At 35.5% G+C, this 21,299-nt stretch overlaps 1 protein-coding gene and 1 long non-coding RNA gene across 6 annotated transcripts in view; both read right to left on the minus strand.

Moving 5' to 3' along the window:
- Positions 1-21,299, minus strand: part of EEA1 (early endosome antigen 1) — a 492,836-nt gene that overhangs the window by 76,120 nt on the left and 395,417 nt on the right. For 2 of the 5 annotated variants that reach the window (XM_053226593.1, XM_027071108.2), the window contains 7 exons: positions 17,013-17,105; positions 9,811-9,936; positions 5,162-5,286; positions 4,520-4,574; positions 4,361-4,426; positions 2,203-2,242; positions 685-798 (listed from right to left, as the gene is read on the minus strand). In XM_053226593.1, the coding sequence (XP_053082568.1) occupies positions 685-798; positions 2,203-2,242; positions 4,361-4,426; positions 4,520-4,574; positions 5,162-5,286; positions 9,811-9,915 (505 nt within the window). In that variant the 5' untranslated portion in view covers positions 9,916-9,936; positions 17,013-17,105. Of the gene's footprint in view, positions 1-684; positions 799-2,202; positions 2,243-4,360; positions 4,427-4,519; positions 4,575-5,161; positions 5,287-7,447; positions 7,505-9,810; positions 9,937-17,012; positions 17,106-21,299 lie in introns of those variants that run through there. The other 3 variants (XM_053226594.1, XM_027071110.2, XM_053226595.1) reach the window with 2 other exon arrangements.
- LOC128316462 (uncharacterized) lies at positions 11,607-17,005 on the minus strand. The gene is made up of 2 exons (XR_008300402.1): positions 13,031-17,005; positions 11,607-11,907 (listed from the first exon to the last, which is right to left on the minus strand). It is a non-coding gene; the product is annotated as an uncharacterized LOC128316462 (long non-coding RNA).

Here is a 21,299-nt window from a genome sequence, read left to right on the forward strand (position 1 = left end):
AGTTTCATGACATTAACTCTAGGAAAGGGTAGTTTTATAAATTCTTATCTATTACACTGCATATCTACATATTATTAATATGTATTAATTACATATTATTATGTATGCATAACTACATATTACTAATATGTACATATTATTAATATTAATTCAAATTCACATTCCTTAGATAACCCTAAATATATACAATAAACTTTTACTTCTGATTAAATGATGAACTTAAAATAATCAGATGTTTTTGTCTAAATTTCATACAGCACTGTCACTAATTATCATCTTAATGTATACTTAATCACATATAATAGTTTAACCTAAAAGCATGTAGTTAAAGAAAAAGTAATTGATTGCATAACCAAATGTTAAATCTAACTGTATTATTTAATTTCTTCAAAATGTTACTTGTTAATCTTTAAGCATGCCCCAAAGAAAATTCACCTTTTCTAAATTAGAAGAAAAATTCTACAGAGAAAATCGATCCTTTGAAAGGAAGAGGTGAGAGGACAAACAAAATAATTTATACAGCAACTCTATTATTAAATTCCAATAATCACTACCATAGTCTATAACAACGTTTTACCACACCAAAATACAATACACTAAAATACAATGCCTTATTTCCAGGATATACAATGGCAAAAAGGTAACGAGACTCATCATTGGCTGAAAAGATCTGATTCAATTTACCTGCAATTTCAGTGGCAAGTTGGGCTGCTTTCTGTTCAAATAAGTCTTTCATTTGCTTAATATTAAAATTTTCTGTTTGGGCTTCTTCTAATTGTTGTTCCAAAGACTGTAGTTCTACAAAAATGTATCATAGCTATTTAAATACATAATTAATGCTAATTACATTTCCTAAACTGTTATTACTTATATCCTAATCATTGTTGTAGTTAAAGACAATCAACATGAAAAGAAAAAACAAAAAAAGAGCATCAACATGAGTCTATCATCCAGTTATAAATGGAGAATCTTCATATTTCAAGAATTAAGCATATCTGATTCATTTAAACACAAGTCATAATTTATAAATATATAAAACAAACTAAAGGAATATTTAGCATCATACTCAAATAATCTATAAATATTTGTTTCAAAAGTATTTTGCTTTTACATTTCAGTTATTTTCCTATAACCATCAACTGTCCAAAAAGGAACATATTCTGGCTTTCTAAATAAAATTGATTATATTGAGAAACAAAATTAGAAATGGTTTAAGAACAGGGAGCCTGGGTTAAGCATCAGTTAAGCATCTGACTTTGGCCCAGGTCATGATCTCACAGTTTGTGAGTTCAAGCCCAGAGTAGGCTCTGTGCTGACAGTTCAGAGCCTGGAGCCTGTTTCAGATTCTGTGGCTCCCTCTCCCCCTCCCCCACTCTCTTCCCCTCTCCTCCCCTCCCCCACTCACACTGTATCTCTCTGTCAAAAATAAACATTAAAAAAAGAAAGAAATGGTTTAAGAACAATCCAAGTCTTAAATAAAATAATTAAAATATGCAGTCAACTCCTAATACTCCATTCTCCTAAAGAGATTTCAAAAAAAAGGGCGAGACAGATTTCAGAGGGAAAGTAAATACAACAGCTAACCTCAAAATACAAATCTGATTATTCATTGAGCATTCCTCCAAAGTCAATTACAAAGATGCTAGCTTCATCATTTTATTTCAAGAGAAAAAGAGGACATCATTCTTCAAACTAGATTTAACTTTTCACTAAAATGTACTAATGTGATATTTCAGAAGTTTATAACTTCAGAATATACAGAACAAAGAAAACACTAAGATTTTTATCAACTGATTAAACTATAAAGTTCACAAATAATATTCTAAACCTAAAATATGACTATTAGCTTCACTGTTTTAAAGCCAGAAAGTACAATCACAATACAAATTCATGTAGCAGGGATCAGAGAAAAAGAAAGTAAAAAGTGAAAAAGAAGAATGAGAGGGGTGCCTGGGTGGCTCAGACAGTTAAGCTTCTAACTCTTGATTTGGGCTCAGGTCATGATCTCACGGGTTCCTGAGTTTGAGCCTCTAGCTCTGCTCTGCACTGACCATGTGGAGCCTGCTTGGGATTCTCTGTCTCCCTCTCTCTCTGCCCCTCCCCTGCTTGAGCTCTCTCTCTCAAAAATAAGTAAATAAACACTTAAAGAAGAAGAAAAAGAAAAATGAAGAAATATCTGCTTTAAGCAAAGTTCAAAGTTACCTGCTGATGAATCAGCCACCAATCCATCAGGTTTAGACTCCTCAATGGAAACAAGACATAAACAAACGCATTAAAAGAAAAAGACAATACTATTATAATTGCCAATGTGAAAAAAGTCTCTACAAGCCACATTCTATCAGGTAAGTAGCAAGATTCTGATTAAATTTTGGTCTGTTCACAATCTTCCAGATTTCTAAAGTACCATTAGGCAGACTGGCATAATGATCTAGCTGCAGTCACTGGTTCTAAGAATTTTTTTTATGTTAACATATATTTAAATTATTGTGAATCTTATAATAGGTACCATCTTAAGTTCTATAAATTCAGTAAAGATTTTAAAATAATATAAATTATAATTATAAATATAGATTCTAAAGCCAATACTGAAGTCAGCAAATAAGATTCAATACTATAATATATAAAAATCTGCAGAAGTGAAAACATGCCATGAACTATCACTACTATAAAGTTTGGCATTAAAAGCACAAATTTTTAATTCATGATTATAAATCACCTTTTAAAAAAGCAGAAATAAAGAATATATTCCATAAGGTTTAATTTATTATGTGCATTAGGAATAAAATACTATACTGCCAAGTCATTATTTCCACATTCTAAAGAATTACACATATCTTCAAGAGTTTAATAAAGCAACTCCTAGTGTATCTGACTTATTTTCCTATACATTCGATTTAGACATATTGGTTGCTAAGAACCATCAATATTTTAAATACATTTTCCCCAAGGTAAATTTCCTACCAAGGCAATTTCACCTTGCACTGTGGAGAATTTAATTTATTAAATGTGAAATAGTCATCTCAAATGTGGTAAACAATTTCCTCTGTTTTCAAGTACAAAAAAATAATACAGCACATGTTTGATTATTTGTTAATGGCATTTATGTAAAACAGAGTAAATGAACTTTAAGTACTTTAGATTACTAAAAACCTCTTTCACAGCCTCAAATACAGAAGCTGAGTAGTAATAAGACTAATAATATCTTGTTATCCATTTATTAGGGATTTTTTCTAGTCCAAATGACAATTTTTGGTGAAAAAACAAAAAGGCAAAAAGATAGACTGAGAGTCACAATGTACTAAGATAACAGGCAACAGGATCACTAATTACCTTATAAAAATATTAGAACTATTATTGAAGGTTATCCACTTTATTCTTACAAATGAAAACTACATTTAGTAAAATTTATTACTCTATGATCCTTCATGTAATTGTAGTGCAAAAGCCAATATAATTTTAATATAAAAATCATAGTTGGTTAAGACATTTAGAAAATACATTAAATTATGTATCAACAGAATCTTACTCCAAAGTAACCACTTTTGTTACCCATGATTTTCGTTTTTTCTACATATTATTTTTATATAAAGCTGTGTGTGTTTGTGTGTATACATACACATATACATAAATACCTTTATTCTGTTTTTTAAAACCTAATACTGTTTAAAAAAATAACTAAAATTGTTAATACAACCATTTCCCCATATTTTCAAACAATCTTCAGTAATATTAACAGGGGTGCCTGGGTGGCTCAATCGGTTGAGCAACTGACTCCTGATTTCGGCTCAGGTCATGACCTCACTATTGGCGAGATCAAGCTCATGTCGGGCTCCATGCTGAGAGTGCAGAGCCTGCTTGGGATTCTCTCTCTCTCTTTTTATCTCTCTCCCCCTCCTTCCCTCCCTCAAAAATAAGTAAACTTTAAAATTTTTTTTTAAAAAGAATATAAACAGTAAACAGTTAATAATAGTTCTTTCCCTACTAGTAGACAATTTAGTGATCTCCCATTTGTCACAACACAAATGCTCTGAAGAATCTCACTATTGTCTGAACCTATATTTTTTAACCATTTAGGGATATTTTCAGAAAATAAGAATAATGCAGCCTGGTATTAAGAAAAAAAAAAAAAACCCACAGGTAACTGATTCTTAATGGAGCACCTTTAAGAAATAACATCTGAGCTTCCAAAATATTTGTCTGCGTTCATTAGAATTGCAAAGGCTATACACTGTAGGCTATTAAATACAGATAAATTCATTAGGAAGTTATTTATATCAGGCCACCTGCTTACAAAATGCTTATTTTTAACAATGAAAATAAACATCTAATAAACACACTTCAAGTATTTAAAAGCATTTACTTGCTGTTGCAGCCCTTGAAATTTTTCTAATTCTTTCTTTAATTCTTCTGAGTACCATTTTTCTTCCTAAGGAAAAAGAAAAAGATTTTTAATTAAATTTCAAAAGATTTATTATCTGAAACACTGAAAATACACAAATGTAATCATTTCTACTCTTACCTTAAGTGAAGCCTGAAGGTCTTGGACCTCTTGTCTAAGTAGTGTTAAATCATCTCTAAACATATATTGGAGAAAAAAGGAATTAATAATTAATGTTCTCTAACAACCTGGTCTCTTAATAAATCATGGCTAGTGACTGCACATTAATTTCTAGTTTTCGCAATTCTTAAAAAAAAAGCTGCTTAGAATTTTATGTATACTGGCATATATATATAACCCTTAGAAAAATAATTTTATTCTGAAAGCTCCTCATTCATAAATGGAAAAACACTTTATCACAGAAATGATATAATCATTAACTGCCTTAGGCCAGAAACAAAATATCTCCCATTAAATTACTAACCATAAGGATCAATACCTTCCTATTGTAGTTAGCATAAAATCTAAACTCATTAACAAGGACTATACAATCTATACAATCTAGTCCTTGTCTTAACACTCTCCTGCTCATTCACTCAGCTCAAGCAACACTGGCTTCTTTCTGTTCCTTGAGTCTTGTCAAACTTCTTACATTCTGTTCTCCTCACCTAAGAGTCAGTCTGACAAGGAATGGTGAGCACACTCTCAAGGCCCTAACACAGGAAAGAGGTAAGATCACGTTCATTCATAATAGCATTACACTTCAAAGCAATTGTACTGTACCGCTTCAGAGCAAGAGCCTCTCCTCCATGACTTGAATCATTACCAGCATCATGAACTACCTCATAGTGTTTGAAAAGTTCATCAGCAGACCCAAGGGATTTCATACACTGGGGACATATGAAACCCTATAGAAAGAGGGAGAAAAAGGTTACAAAACTGTGTTGAATATTGTAAAATAGCAATTTGTATGTTATGAAACACGGTCTAATGTCTTACACCAATGGTGCCATTAGTAAATTGTAACCTACAATGTTAAGCCCAAATTCAGGTATTGTGCAAAAGTACATCACCATCTATTCTGATTGAAGTTTACAAAATAAAAAAAAAAAAAAAAAAAACAAAAAAAAAACCCTTACAACTATCTTTTAGGTTGAGTAAATTGATGGCTAGAGTACAGAATTCTAATTTGAGAAGTTCTAACCTAGGAGACTAGTTGAGAAGTCTGCCATCATATTCCCACCCCTCTCTCTAGATATCCCCTTAGTAAAATAACAGCTGTTCCAATCTACTTCCTAGTAATGACAGCCAAAAAATTAAGAATATAAAGCATTCTGATCACTGAGGGAAAAGGTACTGTATTAAATAACTCATAATTACCACAGAGTATCCACAATGCTTGAGAAGTTTTCTAGTCAGTAAATTCTTTGCTAACCTAAGATGAACACTATAAAAGCCTAAAATTAATAGACCCATAAAATATTAAACACTTATAAATATTCTCAGAATTATATGGTTTTGGCATACAAGGTCCTACATGAATATTTCCTCAATGAGCTAATAATCACTCTGATGCTGGGGCACCTCTCACTCTCCACAACTATACTGACACTTTCAACTATTCAGATTTACCTACGTTCTCCAAACCCACCATGGTATCCCACATTTCCGGGCCTTTGCATATACTGATTTTCCCTCCAGCACTACCCTTAGTAGCTTGTCAAGTTTCTACATTCCCTATAATACACAACACACTGGAGCTTTTCATCCATGTTTCCCTAATGGCTACCGTAGTATTTTTGAACACACTCTATATTTTCTATGTTATATATTTATTTTTAAAATATGAATAAAATAAATTAACGACTGGCTGGCTCAGTTGTTAGAACATGAGACTCTTGATCTCAGGGTCGTGAGTTCAAACCTCACATTGGGCATGGAGCCTACTTAAAAAATAGATAAAAATAAAAAAAAAAATATGAATGAACCTGGCAGGGCAGAATTTGGCAAAAAGACAGAAGAGCTTTAACATCTTGCAGGTTATAAAACTTTCCAAGGAATAGAGTGAAGTAATAAGTACTCCGAACAAGTAAAAACTTAAAAATAAAGAAACTTCTCCTTCATTGGGTGCTATACAAATAGCATATATTCATTTATTTATGTACATTATGTAGCAGAATGAAGGCTCACTGAGTACTAGGGAATACTGATATGTAGACAAACATTACCAGACAATGGTATAAGTAAATATAAGGAACTATAGGAACACAGGAAAAAAAGAATCCAACTCTGTCTGTTGCAGGAGTTAGTGTTTTACAAAAACTACACAGAAACTCATTTATGTTATATGTATGTGTATATACACTGGACACTGGAATTGGGTACTGAAGAACGAGTAGGAGTCACTTGTCAGAAATAAAAGAGAGGCATTCTAACAAAGGTGTGGAAAGAGGTTTGAAACACAGACGTGCTGCATTTGGAAAACAGAGGTATGTTCTGATCATAGAAGTAGAGCGAAGGGCAGGGGCACAACAGGTGAGTGAACGCAATGATCACCTATGAAACTCTGCAATAAGCAAAGGTAGTAGTACTAAGTACTCAGGATGTACCCTTGCACATCTGAATGACGCCATTAGGCTCCAGAGATATTTGATGCGCAGCACTGTCTTTTGAATGAATGAATGTCGCCAGCCTATGTGTTAATCTAGCTCATGTTATGCTCTTTCTTCAAAATCATCTATTATCTACCATTATGTTTTATGACGGCTCCACTTTATACCTAATTTGCCATTCTTATAAGTTCTACTCGGTAACTGTTGTACCACAATAGTTAACATGATTTTAGTGCAACAGCTATACTATTTAGCCGGTCATTTCTCTTTTGCATGTCAGCTTCTACTAGTATCTAGAAGGCAAATTTCAGAATGTTCGCCAGAGAAGCCACAGACCAATTACACTATTTAATCTTTACAACTTTGGCTTTTTGACTATTGTCTCTACTTCCAGATATTGGGTCTAGATATCTAAAGATACCAAGAAAGCTCACGATCACATTAAGGTATGCCATACCTTCTTAAAGCTTCTAAATATTACCAGGTTAATACTCCAGAAAGAACTGATTCATCCCTAAAGAGAAATTTTAGAAATTCAGTAATATATATTTAATCATAGAAATATTCCACCTAAGTGAATTTTCCATATGATTCACCTAAATGAATTTTCCATGTTTAAATAACACTTTAATTTTGGGACATTTCTAATAAAAATAAATCTTTCTAAAATACATATACTTTCTCACCTTCTTAAATAGAAGATACTAAACTGTTGTTTGGTGTTTCAGATGCATAAATATTTATCGCTGAACGGGTGACTTTTACTCTATTAATTCTGGCCTCTTTAATCTCTGGACCCACAGTTTACAGTTTTTTCTTACACCCTGTTTTGTCTTTCCACAATCATTTCTTAAAATTATTCACATAGTGGGGCGCCTGGGTGACTCAGTCGGTTAAGCACACAACTCTTGGTCTTGGCTCAGGTCATGATCTCGCGGTTGGTGAGTTTGAGCCCCGTGTTGGGCTCCACACTGATGGTGCAGAGCCCGCTTGGAATTCTCTCTCTCTCCCTCTCTCTGTCCCTCCCCCACTTGGAGACTCTGTCTCTCAGAATAAATAAACGCAGACAAAAATGTTTTTAAAATATTATTCAAGTGCTATTTCTAGTAATGCTAGCCTGACATAGATGGGAAGGATAAAGAAAAAAGCCTATCAAGACCACATCACTCATTTATAATAAAAGTAACATAAGCTCAGAGTGAATATCTGAGGGATGCCCCCTGAATACAGTGCATGATCTTTCATTCATGGGCTTTGTAATACTAATAGTGGATATTAAGAGACTGCTTCTCTATTTCTTCGCAACCACCTTCGAGGGTAGATCGATAACTTCCACAAAAATGCTGTTAGTAAACAGTAAAACACTAAAAACAGCCAGCTACATTTTTCCCTTAATTATTCCAAATTTCTCACCAACTTCCAAACATGCACACACCCAGACATACACACTCTACTTAAGATTAAGCGATCTCTAATCCTTTCTCAGATACACTAAAGAACTTACCTTAACTTGATATTTATGGTATCCTTCTTATACCAAGTGCTCTTTCAGTTAAAAATAAAGTTCTTATTTAAATGACAAGTAGGTGATATTGTCACTTTTAATTTTGGCTAACCCATAAAGAAGAAAAGTTGGCACAAGAGGTATGAAAGACAAGTGGTAAAATGCTAAGGAGAGCTCCAAGAATCTCTTAGGTCTCTCTTTTTGCTTGCACCAGTTAGCTAGTTTAACCAGTTGGTGTCTTCCTATATTGCACCCATTTTTCCGTATCACCCTAGAAAATGTCTGGTTTAACTGTTCCCCAGTAAAGCTTTTCTGGGGTTCTCCTCAGGTTGAATCACCACTGCACTCTTTTTACAAATAATATTTATCACAGAAATTGCCTGGGATAGAGATCATATCTTTTTTTGTATTCTTTACTTACCAAAATATATGATGCATAAGAAGTACACTACAAATATGCCAAATAAGTGAATGTTTGGTGAAATCCTTTCTTATATATATAATTGCCAGACAGAAAAACACATGTCTTTTTTTTTTCTTTTGTCTTTCTGGGTGCAAGGAGTTTCATTCTTTTGTGAGACTTGCAAAAGAATCAGAAAAGCTATGTTTCTCTTTGTTTTTAGATTATTGCAGTGATTTTCAAAAGAAAGAGATCAAGATCATCTAAGAAACTTTTTCCAGCCTGCAAAAGGGCAATACTTGCCCTCACTGGCTTCCACCCTCAGCCTTAGATATGGGCCGTCCCACACACTACAGAGAGACATTTGGATGATACACTGTTAATGATGAGTATGTGCCATTTGTCACCTTCCTTAAGTCTAGGGAGTCAAAACAAAGACTGAAACAATGGTACATCCAGGCTCTAATGCTGGATACTTTCTCAAATAAAAACAGCAACAATTAATATGCAAAGTCCTCTTTCTATATACGAGTATAAAGCATTTTAACCCAAAGCATTTTTAAATATGCTTTAATAAACCATTAACTAAATGATAAAGATACAACTTACAAATGGTGAAATCAGGCATCATTCACTTTATATTTGGAATTTCATGGCAAAATTATGCAAAAATATTAACTTAAACTTTTATATTTGTTTACAGATTCACAAAAAAGACAGCTGCAAACAGTAAGAGCAATGAACCCAACTTCCCAAGAGCCTGCCTTCCTTATTGAACCTTCTTTTAAGCATGCATGATTAAAGCAATCCATATTCCCTTTGTAGCAGAAAAAGTTAAGCAACACCAAGGCAAGGAAAAACAAAGCTATTCTGCAACCCATAACCAAGCTGCTAAAGCAAAATATACAGGACCCACAGTAACACTGGAGTCATTAAGAAGTTCCTGTCCTCTTGTTTCATTTTCAGCGTGCACTTGCTGGTAATGCTCCGACAAATCACTAGCAGTTATACATCTTTTCATACATAATGGACAGATGAAACCCTGTGAAATAACAACTTTTAGGAGGATATACATAAAAAGTTATTCATAAAAAATACAGACAATGAAAACAGACATAACAGGAAAATAATTAGTATATCTCTTTTTAGTATACATAAGGGAAATTTTCAAGTAGTAACTATATACAAAAACTGAAAGATCTATCCAAAGTAGGACGTATAAAAGTAGCTCCCATCCTTATGCTGGAAATTCCCATTGGTTCAATTTTATTACAATTACCAGTTGCTTTAGTTGGAATATTATTATTCTTTTTGTTTATGACAGTCTGTCCTTACTTATCTAAGAGCCATTATTGGCAAGTTAGCCTTTATTTTCGATCAAGAAATGACAGGCAGTTATAACAAATAGCTTTATGCAACATCATGTTCTCAACAAAAAAAGTCCTTACAATGAAAGCAATTTTTAGTCTTTACCATAATCCACTAGCCTAAGACCCCATATTTGCCCATAGCCGTAATTCCCAGTAGGGGACTCTTCCTTCTAAATTTATGAACCAAATAAAGCCATTTTAAGTCAATCTCCCCAATTCCCTATTCCTAACAGTATCTGTATTTTAAAATGTGGGCCATTACACTGATCTATGGTTTAATGTTTTGTCAGACAGGAAAGTAGAGGGATAAGAGAACAGAGGAACTGAGAGTATCGGAAAGTGAATAAAATGGAGAGTGTAGTGAAGGACAATAGGTTATAAACGCCATGGGTTTTTGTGTCAAAAATAATGTGGATTTGAGACTCAACCAATGCTAACTATATGACTTAAGGAAGTTACTTTACTTTTCTAAACGTCAACTTCCTCATCTATAAAATGGGGTTAATGTTACTACCTATTCCTCTAGAGTTATCATGAAGTACATAAAATGCTTAGTCTAGTCATAAGGCATTGTTCAATAAATATTCTGTCATTAGATGTATGGTTAGAGAGGAAAGGAAATGAAGCCAGGAAAGGTTGAAAGACCAGGAGATAGGAATTAAAAACCTGAAATATTCAGCAAGGCCAAAGAAGTAGTAAGAACATGAGAAAGTTTTTAAGAAGACAGGTAGTTGTGTAAGAATGGAAAGGTACAGTTTTGACATCTCAGGTGAACTATTCTACTGCATAAGATGGAAGGTACTGACATGAACTTGAGTAGCCAGAAAAAATTAATAAAGATCACTGGCATTGAAAACATTAAAAACTGGGAGACTTGGATGTTCCTTGAGTCACTAATGTCACTAAGGATATAACAAAGGAGAAGATGACTGTAAATAAGGACCCAAAGTGGGAGGGCAGGCAGGGCAGTAGTTAAGAGCTAGGCTTCGAATCCTGGATTCACACCACTCTTAGTAGATTATATGACCTTCAATTTCCTCATCTGTGAAATGGGGTAACAGTAACACCTACTTCATGGGGGGGGGGGGGGTCTCATGAAAATTAAATGAGATAGTACATGCAAAGTGCTTATCATAGCATCTGATACGAAGAAAACATTCAATAAATGTTAGCAATGATTAATATCATTAATTCCTTTTGTTAACAACCCTTAATAAAGGAGATTAGCCAGAGGATGAAAGTGAGGAATGTGAATTCTTTCTTTGTTGTTTTCTCTTTTTACTGATGAAAGAGTTGTCTTCTAGGCAACCACAGTCCAAAGTGCTGGAACCACAGAATAGTAATTCCTTAAAGGAATGCATCATTTGCATATTTTTTTTGCCACGATAGCTTTGTTCTGCCTTTGACTTTACTAGTTTCTTCACTGTAAGTTTCCACCTACAATATTCAATCATTCACTCAAAATGTGTGTACCGAGTGTGATTACTGTGTTCCAGCCATTATTCTACGGTGCTGAGAACAAAATGATAAAATAAGGCACAAAGTCCCATCCTCAGGAAGCTTACAGGCTTCTTGAAAAAGATATGAAAGAAAGTAATTACATTTTAGAGCACACTAATCAGAAAATCCCAGTAGAGGGGCGCCTGGGTGGCTCAGTCAGTTAAGCATCCGACTTCGGCTCAGGTCATGATCTCGTGGTCCGCGAGTTCGAGCCCCGCGTTGGACTCTGTGCTGACAGCTCAGAGCCTGGAGCTTGTTTCAGATTCTGTGTCTCCCTCTCTCTCTGACCCTCCCCTGTTCATGCTGTCTCTCCCTGTCTCAAAAATAAAATAAACATTAAAAAAATTAAAAAAAGAAAAAAGAAAATCCCAGTAGAACCGCCTTCAAACTATATTTAGACCCTCAGGACCTCCACTGTTAACTACCCTGTGGCAGTCAGTCTCACACCGCACAGGGATCACTGCAACAGCCTTTCAACGGCCTCTCTGCTTCTATCCTTACTCCACGAACAGTTTATTTTCCACACAGCAGTGAGAATGTATCCTATAAAGATGTAAACAAGTTTTGTCACTTCCCTTGTCAGAACTCTCCAATGGCTTCCCATCTCATCAGCAGTAAAAACCAAAGTCTGTACAAAGGCCTGAAAGGCCCTGCATAAGGTGGACCTGATTAGCTCACAGACCCAAACTCTCTTCACTCACTGTGCTGGAGCCACACTAGCCTCCCTGCTGGTTTTTCAACATGCCAAGCATGCTCCTACCTCAGAGACTTTCCACTTGTTCCACATGAATGAAACATGGTTGTTCCAGAAACCCACATGACTCATTTCCTCACTTCTTTCAGTTCTTCCTGAGCTATGCCCTTCTCAGAGAAGTCTTCCCTGACAATCCTATTTGAAATTGCAACCACCCAAAACACTTCTTATGCCTCCTTCCCTGCTTTATTTTTCTCAATAACACCAGTTGTTTCCCTCTGTCCGTTTTTGTATGTTTTGGGGGTTTTTGCCTATTTCCACCTACAAGAATATAAGCTTTACCAGGATAAAGATTTTTTTTTTAATGTTTATTTATTTTTGAGAGAGGAAGAGAGAGAGACAGAGCACGACCAGGGGAGGGGCAGAGAGAGGGAGACACAGAATCCAAAGCAGGCTCCAGGCTCTGAGCTGTCAGCACAGAGCCAGACTCAGGGCCCAACTCACGTACGGCGAGATCATGACCTGAGTGGAAGTCGGACGCTTAACCGACTGAGCCACCCAGGTGCCCCTACCAGGATAAAGATTGTTGACTATTTTACTCACTGTCATATCTCCAGCAACCAGAACAGTGTCTGACAACAATAGATATTTGATAAATAAGTGTATCTCAGAATAATCATTATCAAAAGGATAGGAAATACAATTCCCCAGAAGCACATGGAATAAGCATCTATCCTACATGTGACTCAAGTGAAGTTTACTGAAAAAGTAATTATCTGTAATGAGACCTGAAGGATAATAAGATATTAACCAGGCAGAAAAGTAAAAGAACAGGTAAGACATGGGGATCAGCATACAGATGTCCAGAGATAAGAAAAAACTTGGCACACCTTAAAAGCGGGAAATCTGTATGTCTGGATCAAAGAGCATAAAGAAACAGAACCACACATATAAGGTCAATTGATTTCCCACAAAAGCAAAAATTTAATTCAATAGGAAAAGGTAATATTTCAACAAATAGTACTGAAACAACTATATAAAGAGCTGTGGTTTCCATATCCATATGGAAAAAATGAACCTCAACCACTATCCCATACCATACACAATATTTTAAAAGAAACCACAGACTTAAATATACACATTAAAATGAATTTTTTTAAGTACCATTGGTACACATAGGAGAAAGCCTCTATGACACTGAGCTAGGGAAAAAAATTCATAGAACGACCCAAAAAGCACTATCCATAAGAGAAAAGGCTGACAAACTGGACTTCACCAAAATTAAAAACTTCTCTTTGAAAGACACCATGAACAAAATGAAAAGCAAACCACAGACTAAGAAAAAAACATAACATCACATATATCTGATTGTGGTGTAAAGTCGAAAATTGAGACCCAGTATTATGCACTCCTTTGTCAACAGGTGAGGGGAGAGCTTCATGTGGCCTAACTACAAGTTCCCTCCCCACTCTGCTCCCACAGATAGGGGCCTGCTGTCAAACACCCCTCCTCTTCACAGAGCCTGCGTATGCCTAAACAGCAGGTTTCAGTTCCCTGTCAGCCCACAGAATTATTCTAACAAGCCAATCATATGCTCCAGGAACCAAGGGGCACCTCATCCTCTTGATACTATAAACCTTGCCTCTCTCAGCCCGTGGTTGTTCATTTCGTTCCCGAGTCCAATCCTCATATGGCCCTTCATGGCATACAGTGTCCTCCTGGGCCATGAGTCTTTTGAATAATAAACTGCTGTTGACTTCATCTGTCCAGTGTCAGGTTAGTTTATGTTCAGCCATCCCTGTGAGCCCAGAACAGGAATCCTTCCCTAGCCAACAGGGCAAATAGGAGGCAATCAAACTATCGACAAGACTTGCATCCAGAGTAGATAAATAACTCTTACAATTCAATAATAAAAAGAGAAATAATCCAACTTTTAAAGTGGTCAGATTTCCAGTTGCAGACAGAAAGGAATAGATACACTTTTCCCTATTCTTCCTGTTGAGCACACCTAACATCCCTAGACATTATATATAAAACAAACACAAGAAAACTCTGAAAGGTGAAGAGAAGGAAGACCAGCTAAGGATCTTGGGATCCAAGCACTGATACAATGATGAATACTCTGGGTTTTCTTTTGCATCATATATTCCACACTGGGTGCTGGAGAAGCTGGCAACCTGGAAACTTCAGTGAACACTTACAAAAAAACCTGCCCTCTCTAGCCAAAGGAGCAGGAAAATCCGGGTCATCAATGAGTAGTTCAGTGGGTACTAAGGATGGAAGCCAGACTAGAAAGGGATAAAGAGTGAAAAAAGACATTTGCTTCTGGCGATTCATTATACTAAATACTCTGAACAACCATCCTGGTGATAACTAAAGGATATAAAAAAATCACTTATTACATTACATATTATACACATTACATGTTTGATATAAACTGAATGTGTATCCTCATATTGGAATTATGTTGAAGTTATATTGAAATCCTAACTCCCAATGTGATGGTATTAGGAGATGGGGTTTTAGGGAGGTGATTAGGTCAGAAGGGTGGAACCCTCAGGAATGTGATTAGTGCCCTTGTAAAAGATCTCAGACAGCTCTCTTGCCGCTTCAGCAATATGAGGATGGCCACCTATAAACCAGGAAGCAGGCCCTCACCAGACACAGAATCTGCCTTGATCTTGAACTTCCCAACCTCCAGAACTCTTGAGAAGTAAATGTTTGTTGTTTAAGCCACTGAGTCTATAGCACTTTTGTTATAACAGCCCATACGAAGACAATATTACACATTATCTTAAATAATAAAATATGACATAAATATCATATGAATAAAGCAAGGTATTGCTTTATTTCTATTTCTTTTTTAAGTTTTTTATTTTGAGGAGGGGAGGGGCAGAGAGAAAGGGAGAAACAATCCCAAGCAGCTTCTTCACTGTCAGTACCAAGCCTGACATGGGTTCAGTCTCACACACTGTGAGATCATGACCTGGACCAAAATCAAGAGTAGGACGCTTAACGGACTGAGCTACCCAGGTGCCCTTCGGACTATTTCTTTAAAGTCCCAGAGACATTTCAAATTCCATATAGATGGCTGCTAAGGGCACAGATTTAAAACCTAGGGTTTGTACAAAGTGGGATGCCAAGGTAAAAGGGAAACAAACTGAAAGAGAGACTGATAGAAAGAGACAGAGAGAGAGAGAGAGACAGAGACAGAGAGAGAGAGAGAGATCACCCAAGACCTTGACAAATATGTACCCAAGCACTGGGCATATGAACCTCTAGAGCAGTATTATATGCCAATAGGAATAATTCATGACATGGGTAAAAACTAGTGGCAGGAGGGACAGAAAATAAAATGAGAATGTGAGAGAATGGAATCCAGAGCACAAGAGAACGGACTGAAATTTGATAAGAAAAGGAACTGTTTTCTGTGTACTAAAAAAAGAGAGAACAAAGGTGCCAAGTATAGCTTTGGACATTCAGCTAATACTTCCTATGATATAGAAGGTGACTGAGGGAAGATGGGAGAGGGTAGCACACATGAGAGATATGAGGATATAGAAGGCAGTAAAACTATCTCAAAGAGTAGGAAAATGACCCTAAGAAGAAAATACAGCAGGATCACCAGGCACTGCTCACTACGCACTAAAGACTCTTTTTTTTTTGATCCAACTGAGGTCAACAATTAAACTTGCTCTTAATAAAGTTCAACTGATACTTTTATTCTCACTTTCATGGTCTTTTAGATCTTCTCAAGGTTAATACCCATATACATGAAATCAGATGGCCAGAAAGAGACAACACAGGGAGATGAATGCATAGAGACAAAACCAGAAATACACAAGACAGAAAACAGACTCACCAGCAAACAGGTGTGGAAAGGGGAGCACAGAAAAGGGGAACGAGGTAGGCAGTACAACTGGGCCCAGAAAGGGGCAAGTGACAAAAACTGTCAGAGCAGAATGTGAGTGCATCCATATCTTAAGGACATTATTGGTGGTTTTTATGTTCTTCTCTTCCCTTTTCTCATTTTTCTATAATGAGCAAACAATGTTTGTTAAAAATAATTAATCATAATAAAGCAAATACTAAGGCTAACTTCTCAAAAATATTGAGTTCTTTCTTATTTTCCCCATTACTTTTTAATAAACTATGAAAGATAAAAGTTCTTGCAAAGTTGTAAAGACAGCAAATAATGTATAAACTTTATAGATAAGTTAATCTAATTTTTCATTAACTCAGTAGTTCATGCCAGTACAAACACTAATTAATTGGTAATTTTTATAAACAGATGTCAAAATCTTCCTTAAGTTCAGATGACATTAGCAATGAAGACAAATTAACAATATTAATTTTCAATTTTAATATACACTTTCTTAGTCTTAGAACTAAACACCGTATTTTTCCAGAAGTGTGATTCAAAAGTCATATTCCAGTTTGTAAGAAGGATGAGACCTTTCCTACGAAAGTTTAAATTACTGACCACTACTTCAAGCCTCTGCTCGTTTTCCTTTAATAATACCAAATTTTATTGCCAAATTATTATTTCCATACCTCTGAAGAGCTTTCATTATTGACATCCACTGTGTTTATAGGAGCAGCTGATGAATCTAAATCAGAACCTTGAGAGCCAACTCTCCCAGGAGTCTGAAACAGAGAAGAGAGAAAAAAAATTGAAAGTAGGTATTAATAATATATTCATAAACTACTTAATAATCTAAACAGTAAACAGGGCTAGCCTTACACATAAAAGGAGAAGACAAATACCACTAGCAGCTATCCTTCACTGCAGAGTGTGCCCAATACTGTATCAAGGTCTCTGTATGCATTCTCTCATTTTTAGTCTTTTTAAATTAATAAAAAGCTTACATTTGTATATAGTGCCTTAAGTCTTCAACTCACTTATAGTCTTCAACTCACTTTAGTCATAATGACATCTCTGAGAGAGGAAGGGTAAATGTTATCTCTAGAGATGAGAAAACAGATTCAAAGTGGCTAAAAGGCTTCTCAAGATTGTACTGTTAACAAAAATCAGAAAGAAGACCTTAGAGAAAAACTGAGAGCTTTCCCCCTAAGATCAGGAACACAACAGGGATGTCCATTCTCACCACTTTTGTTCAACATGGTGTTAGAAGTCCTAGCCTCAGCAAGCAGACAACACAAAGAAATAAAAGGCATCCAAGTTGGCAAAGAAATCAAACTTCCACTCTTTGCAGATGACATGATACTCTACATGGAAAACCTGACAGACTCCACCAAAAAACTGCCAGAGCTGATACATGAATTCAGCAAAGTTGCAGGATATAAAAAATCAATGTACAGAAACCGGTTGCATTTCTATACACCAATAATGAAGCAAAATTGAAAGAGGTATCAAGGAATCGATCCTATTTACAATAGCACCAAAAACCATAAAATACCTAAGAATACACCTAACCAAAGAGGTAAAAGATCTGTACACTAAAAACTAGAAAGCTTATGAAAGAAACTGAAGAAGACACAAAGAAATGGAAAAATATTCCATGCTCATGGATTGGAAGGACAAATATTGTTAAAATGTCAATATTACCCAAAGCAATCTACTTATTCAATGCAATCCCCATCAAAATTCTTCACAGAGCTAGAACAAACAATCCTAAAGTTTGTATGGAACCAGAAAAGATGCCGAATAGCCAAGGTAATGTTGAAAAAGAAAACCAAGCTAGAGGCATCACAATCCCAGACTTTAACCTATATTACAAAGCTGTAATCATCAAGATGGTTTGGTACTGGCACAAAAACAGACACGGAGACCAACGGAACAGAACAGAGAACCCAGAAATGGACCCACAAATGTATGGTCAACTAATCTTCAACAAAGCAGAAAAGAGCATCCAATGGAAAAAAAGACAGTCTCTGTAGCAAATGGTGCTGGGAGAACTGGACAGCAACAACATGCACAAGAATGAAACTGGACCACTTTCTTATACCACACACAAAAATAAATTCTAAATGGATGAAAGACCTAAATGTGAGACAGGAAACCATCAAAATCCTATAGAAGAAAACAGGAAGCAACATCTTTGACCTCAGCCACATCAACTTCTTACTTGACACATCTCCAGAGGCAATGGAAACAAAAGCAAAAATGAACTATTGGGACCTCATCAAGATAGAAAGCTTCTCTGCACAGCGAAGGAAACAATTAGCAGAACGAAAAGGCAGCCTATGGAATGGGAGAAGATGTTTGCAAATGATATATATCAGATAAAGGGTTAGTATCCAAAATCTATAAAAAACTTACAAAACTCAACACACACACCAAAAATAAAAAATCCAGAGAAGAAATGGGCAGAAAACATGAATAGACACTTTTCCAAAGAAGACATCCGGATGGCAAACAGACACATGAAAAGACGCTCAACATCACTCATCATCAGGGAAATACAAATCAAAACCACAATGAGATAATACCTCACACCTGTCAGAATGGCTAAAATTAACACCTCAGGCAACAACAGATGTTGGCAAGAATGTGGAGAAAGGAGAACCCTTTTGCACTGTTGATGGGAATGCAAATTGGTGCAGCCACTCTGGAAAACAGTATGCAGGTTCCTCAAAAAATTAAAAATAGAACTACCCTATGACCCAGCAATTGCACTACTAGATATTTATCCAAAGGATACAGGAGCACTGCATCGAAGGGGCACATACACCCAAGTGTTTATAGCAGTGCTACTGACAATAGTCAAAGTGTGGAAAGAGCCCAAATGTCCATCAATGGATGAAAGGATAAAGAAGATGTGGTGTATATATATACAATTGAATATTACTCAGCAATCAAAATGAATGAAATCTTGCTACTTGCAACAACATGGATGGAACTAGAGTGCATTATGTTAAGCAAAATAAGTCAGTCAGAGAAAGACAAATACTGTATGATTGCACTCATCAATGGAATATAAAAAACAAACAGATGAACTAGGGGAAAGGAAGGAAAACTAAGATAAAAACAGAGAGAGGCAAACTATTAGAGACTCTTAAATACAGAGAACAAGCTGAGAGTTGCTGGAAGGGGGTGGGGGGATTTTAAATGGGTGACTGGCATTAAGGAGCACACTTTTCAGATGAGCACCAGGTATCATATGTAAGAGATGAATCACTGGGTTCGACTCCTGAAGCCAAGACTACACTGTATGTTAACTAACTTGAATATAAATTAAAAAAAAAAAAATCTAAAATGCTAATCTTCTGATTCCTCTTGCATTGCTCTCTCTACTACACCAACTAAACTACAATCATTTGAGGGTTGCTAAAAAGATCAACACAGCCCATCCATCTGCCATCCATGCCAACCATTACCAATCTGTCTCTAATACTTGATATTCCATCCCAATGATACATACAATCTGGAGGATTAAAGGTCTTCTTCTTTTTCTCCTCTAACATCATCATTCATTACTATCTAGATGTTACCTTAAAGGAACTGAAAATCTAGTAAAACACTGGGCAAGATTCAGAGCACAACAACTAACTTAATAATCCTCAGCAAAAAAAGATTAATGGTACATACTATCATTATTTCCATTTCACACGAGAGAAATGAGGTGTGGAAATAAATAATTTGCCCAAAGTCACATGGCTAATTAATGGAAGAAAGGATTTTAACTTGAGCAAACCAGCTCATCATCACTAAACCATACTGCTTCTCTGCTGGACATCTCCACTGAGATGCACTGTAAGCACCCAAGACTGAGAGCAATTCACTACACATTTGTCTCAACAAGCAAACATCCTATTCATAACTATTAAATATTTAACATAAAATGCCAAGTAAGGAAAAAGTGATACTACTTTCAAATTCATCCATTAAAATGATTATAAAAGCTGCACAGAAAAATAAGAAAACATACACACTGTAATTATAATTGTGTACAAAAACTATTTATATGAGAGATTCAAAGGATATATATCCCAAAATATAAATAATGATTTCTGTAGCAAAACAGTTATGGATATTTTGGTTTTAGTTTTTCAGGTTTTGGTGTTGCTCACTTTTTTTTTTTTTTTTCGGAATTTTAGATCCATAGTCAAATTACATTTACAGTGAAACTTTTCTTGATATTAAAAAGAAAAAAAAAAAAAAAGAAGCAAACCTCAATAGATGATCCACATTCCTGTCACATTTTCCCAAAATGTAACCTTCTAAAACGTTCTAAACTTATCCAGAGTCTGTCTTTATTGTGTTCATTTAAAATCCATAAGATTCTCATGTGTTAACGATTCTACCATCTATTATCTACCCTACTCTAAAAAACATAGTAAGATTCTTTCCCAAAATGGTATGCTTGAGACATGAATTTATAAATAAAAGTCAGGTATCTGGATCTGATGACAACTCCTGCATCTGAGAAAAAAAGAAAGGAGCTGAATGGTGAAAAAGTTAAAGAGCCTTTAAATTACATACTTAATATAAAGAACTGTATAAAACTAGCAATTCATTTTTGACCCATCAACATTTCAACAGTCTCATCCCACAAGAGGTTTTAAAACTAGTGACCCCATCCTCAAAAGCACTGGAAACAAAAGCTGTACCTCCCAAAAACTACATTTTCCCCATTTCTGTATCCTTTATTTTTCCAGAGTAGAGGTGGCTTTTCTTCTGGGATTTACCTTCCCAGAAAAGTAAGCAAGTCAAAGATATAACTACATAATCCTACTACCACCACCAAAAAAATCTTTTATCAAGTTTGCCAAAAATAGTCCTAGTAAACAGACCTAAGTAAGCCCAAGAAGCCTAGGGAGTAAAAGGAAAACACAGGGGACTAGCCATATTTTGCTAATCCATAGAATATAATGCAG

Source organism: Acinonyx jubatus, chromosome B4 (assembly GCF_027475565.1).
Source record: "Acinonyx jubatus isolate Ajub_Pintada_27869175 chromosome B4, VMU_Ajub_asm_v1.0, whole genome shotgun sequence".
Lineage (NCBI taxonomy): Eukaryota > Metazoa > Chordata > Mammalia > Carnivora > Felidae > Acinonyx > Acinonyx jubatus.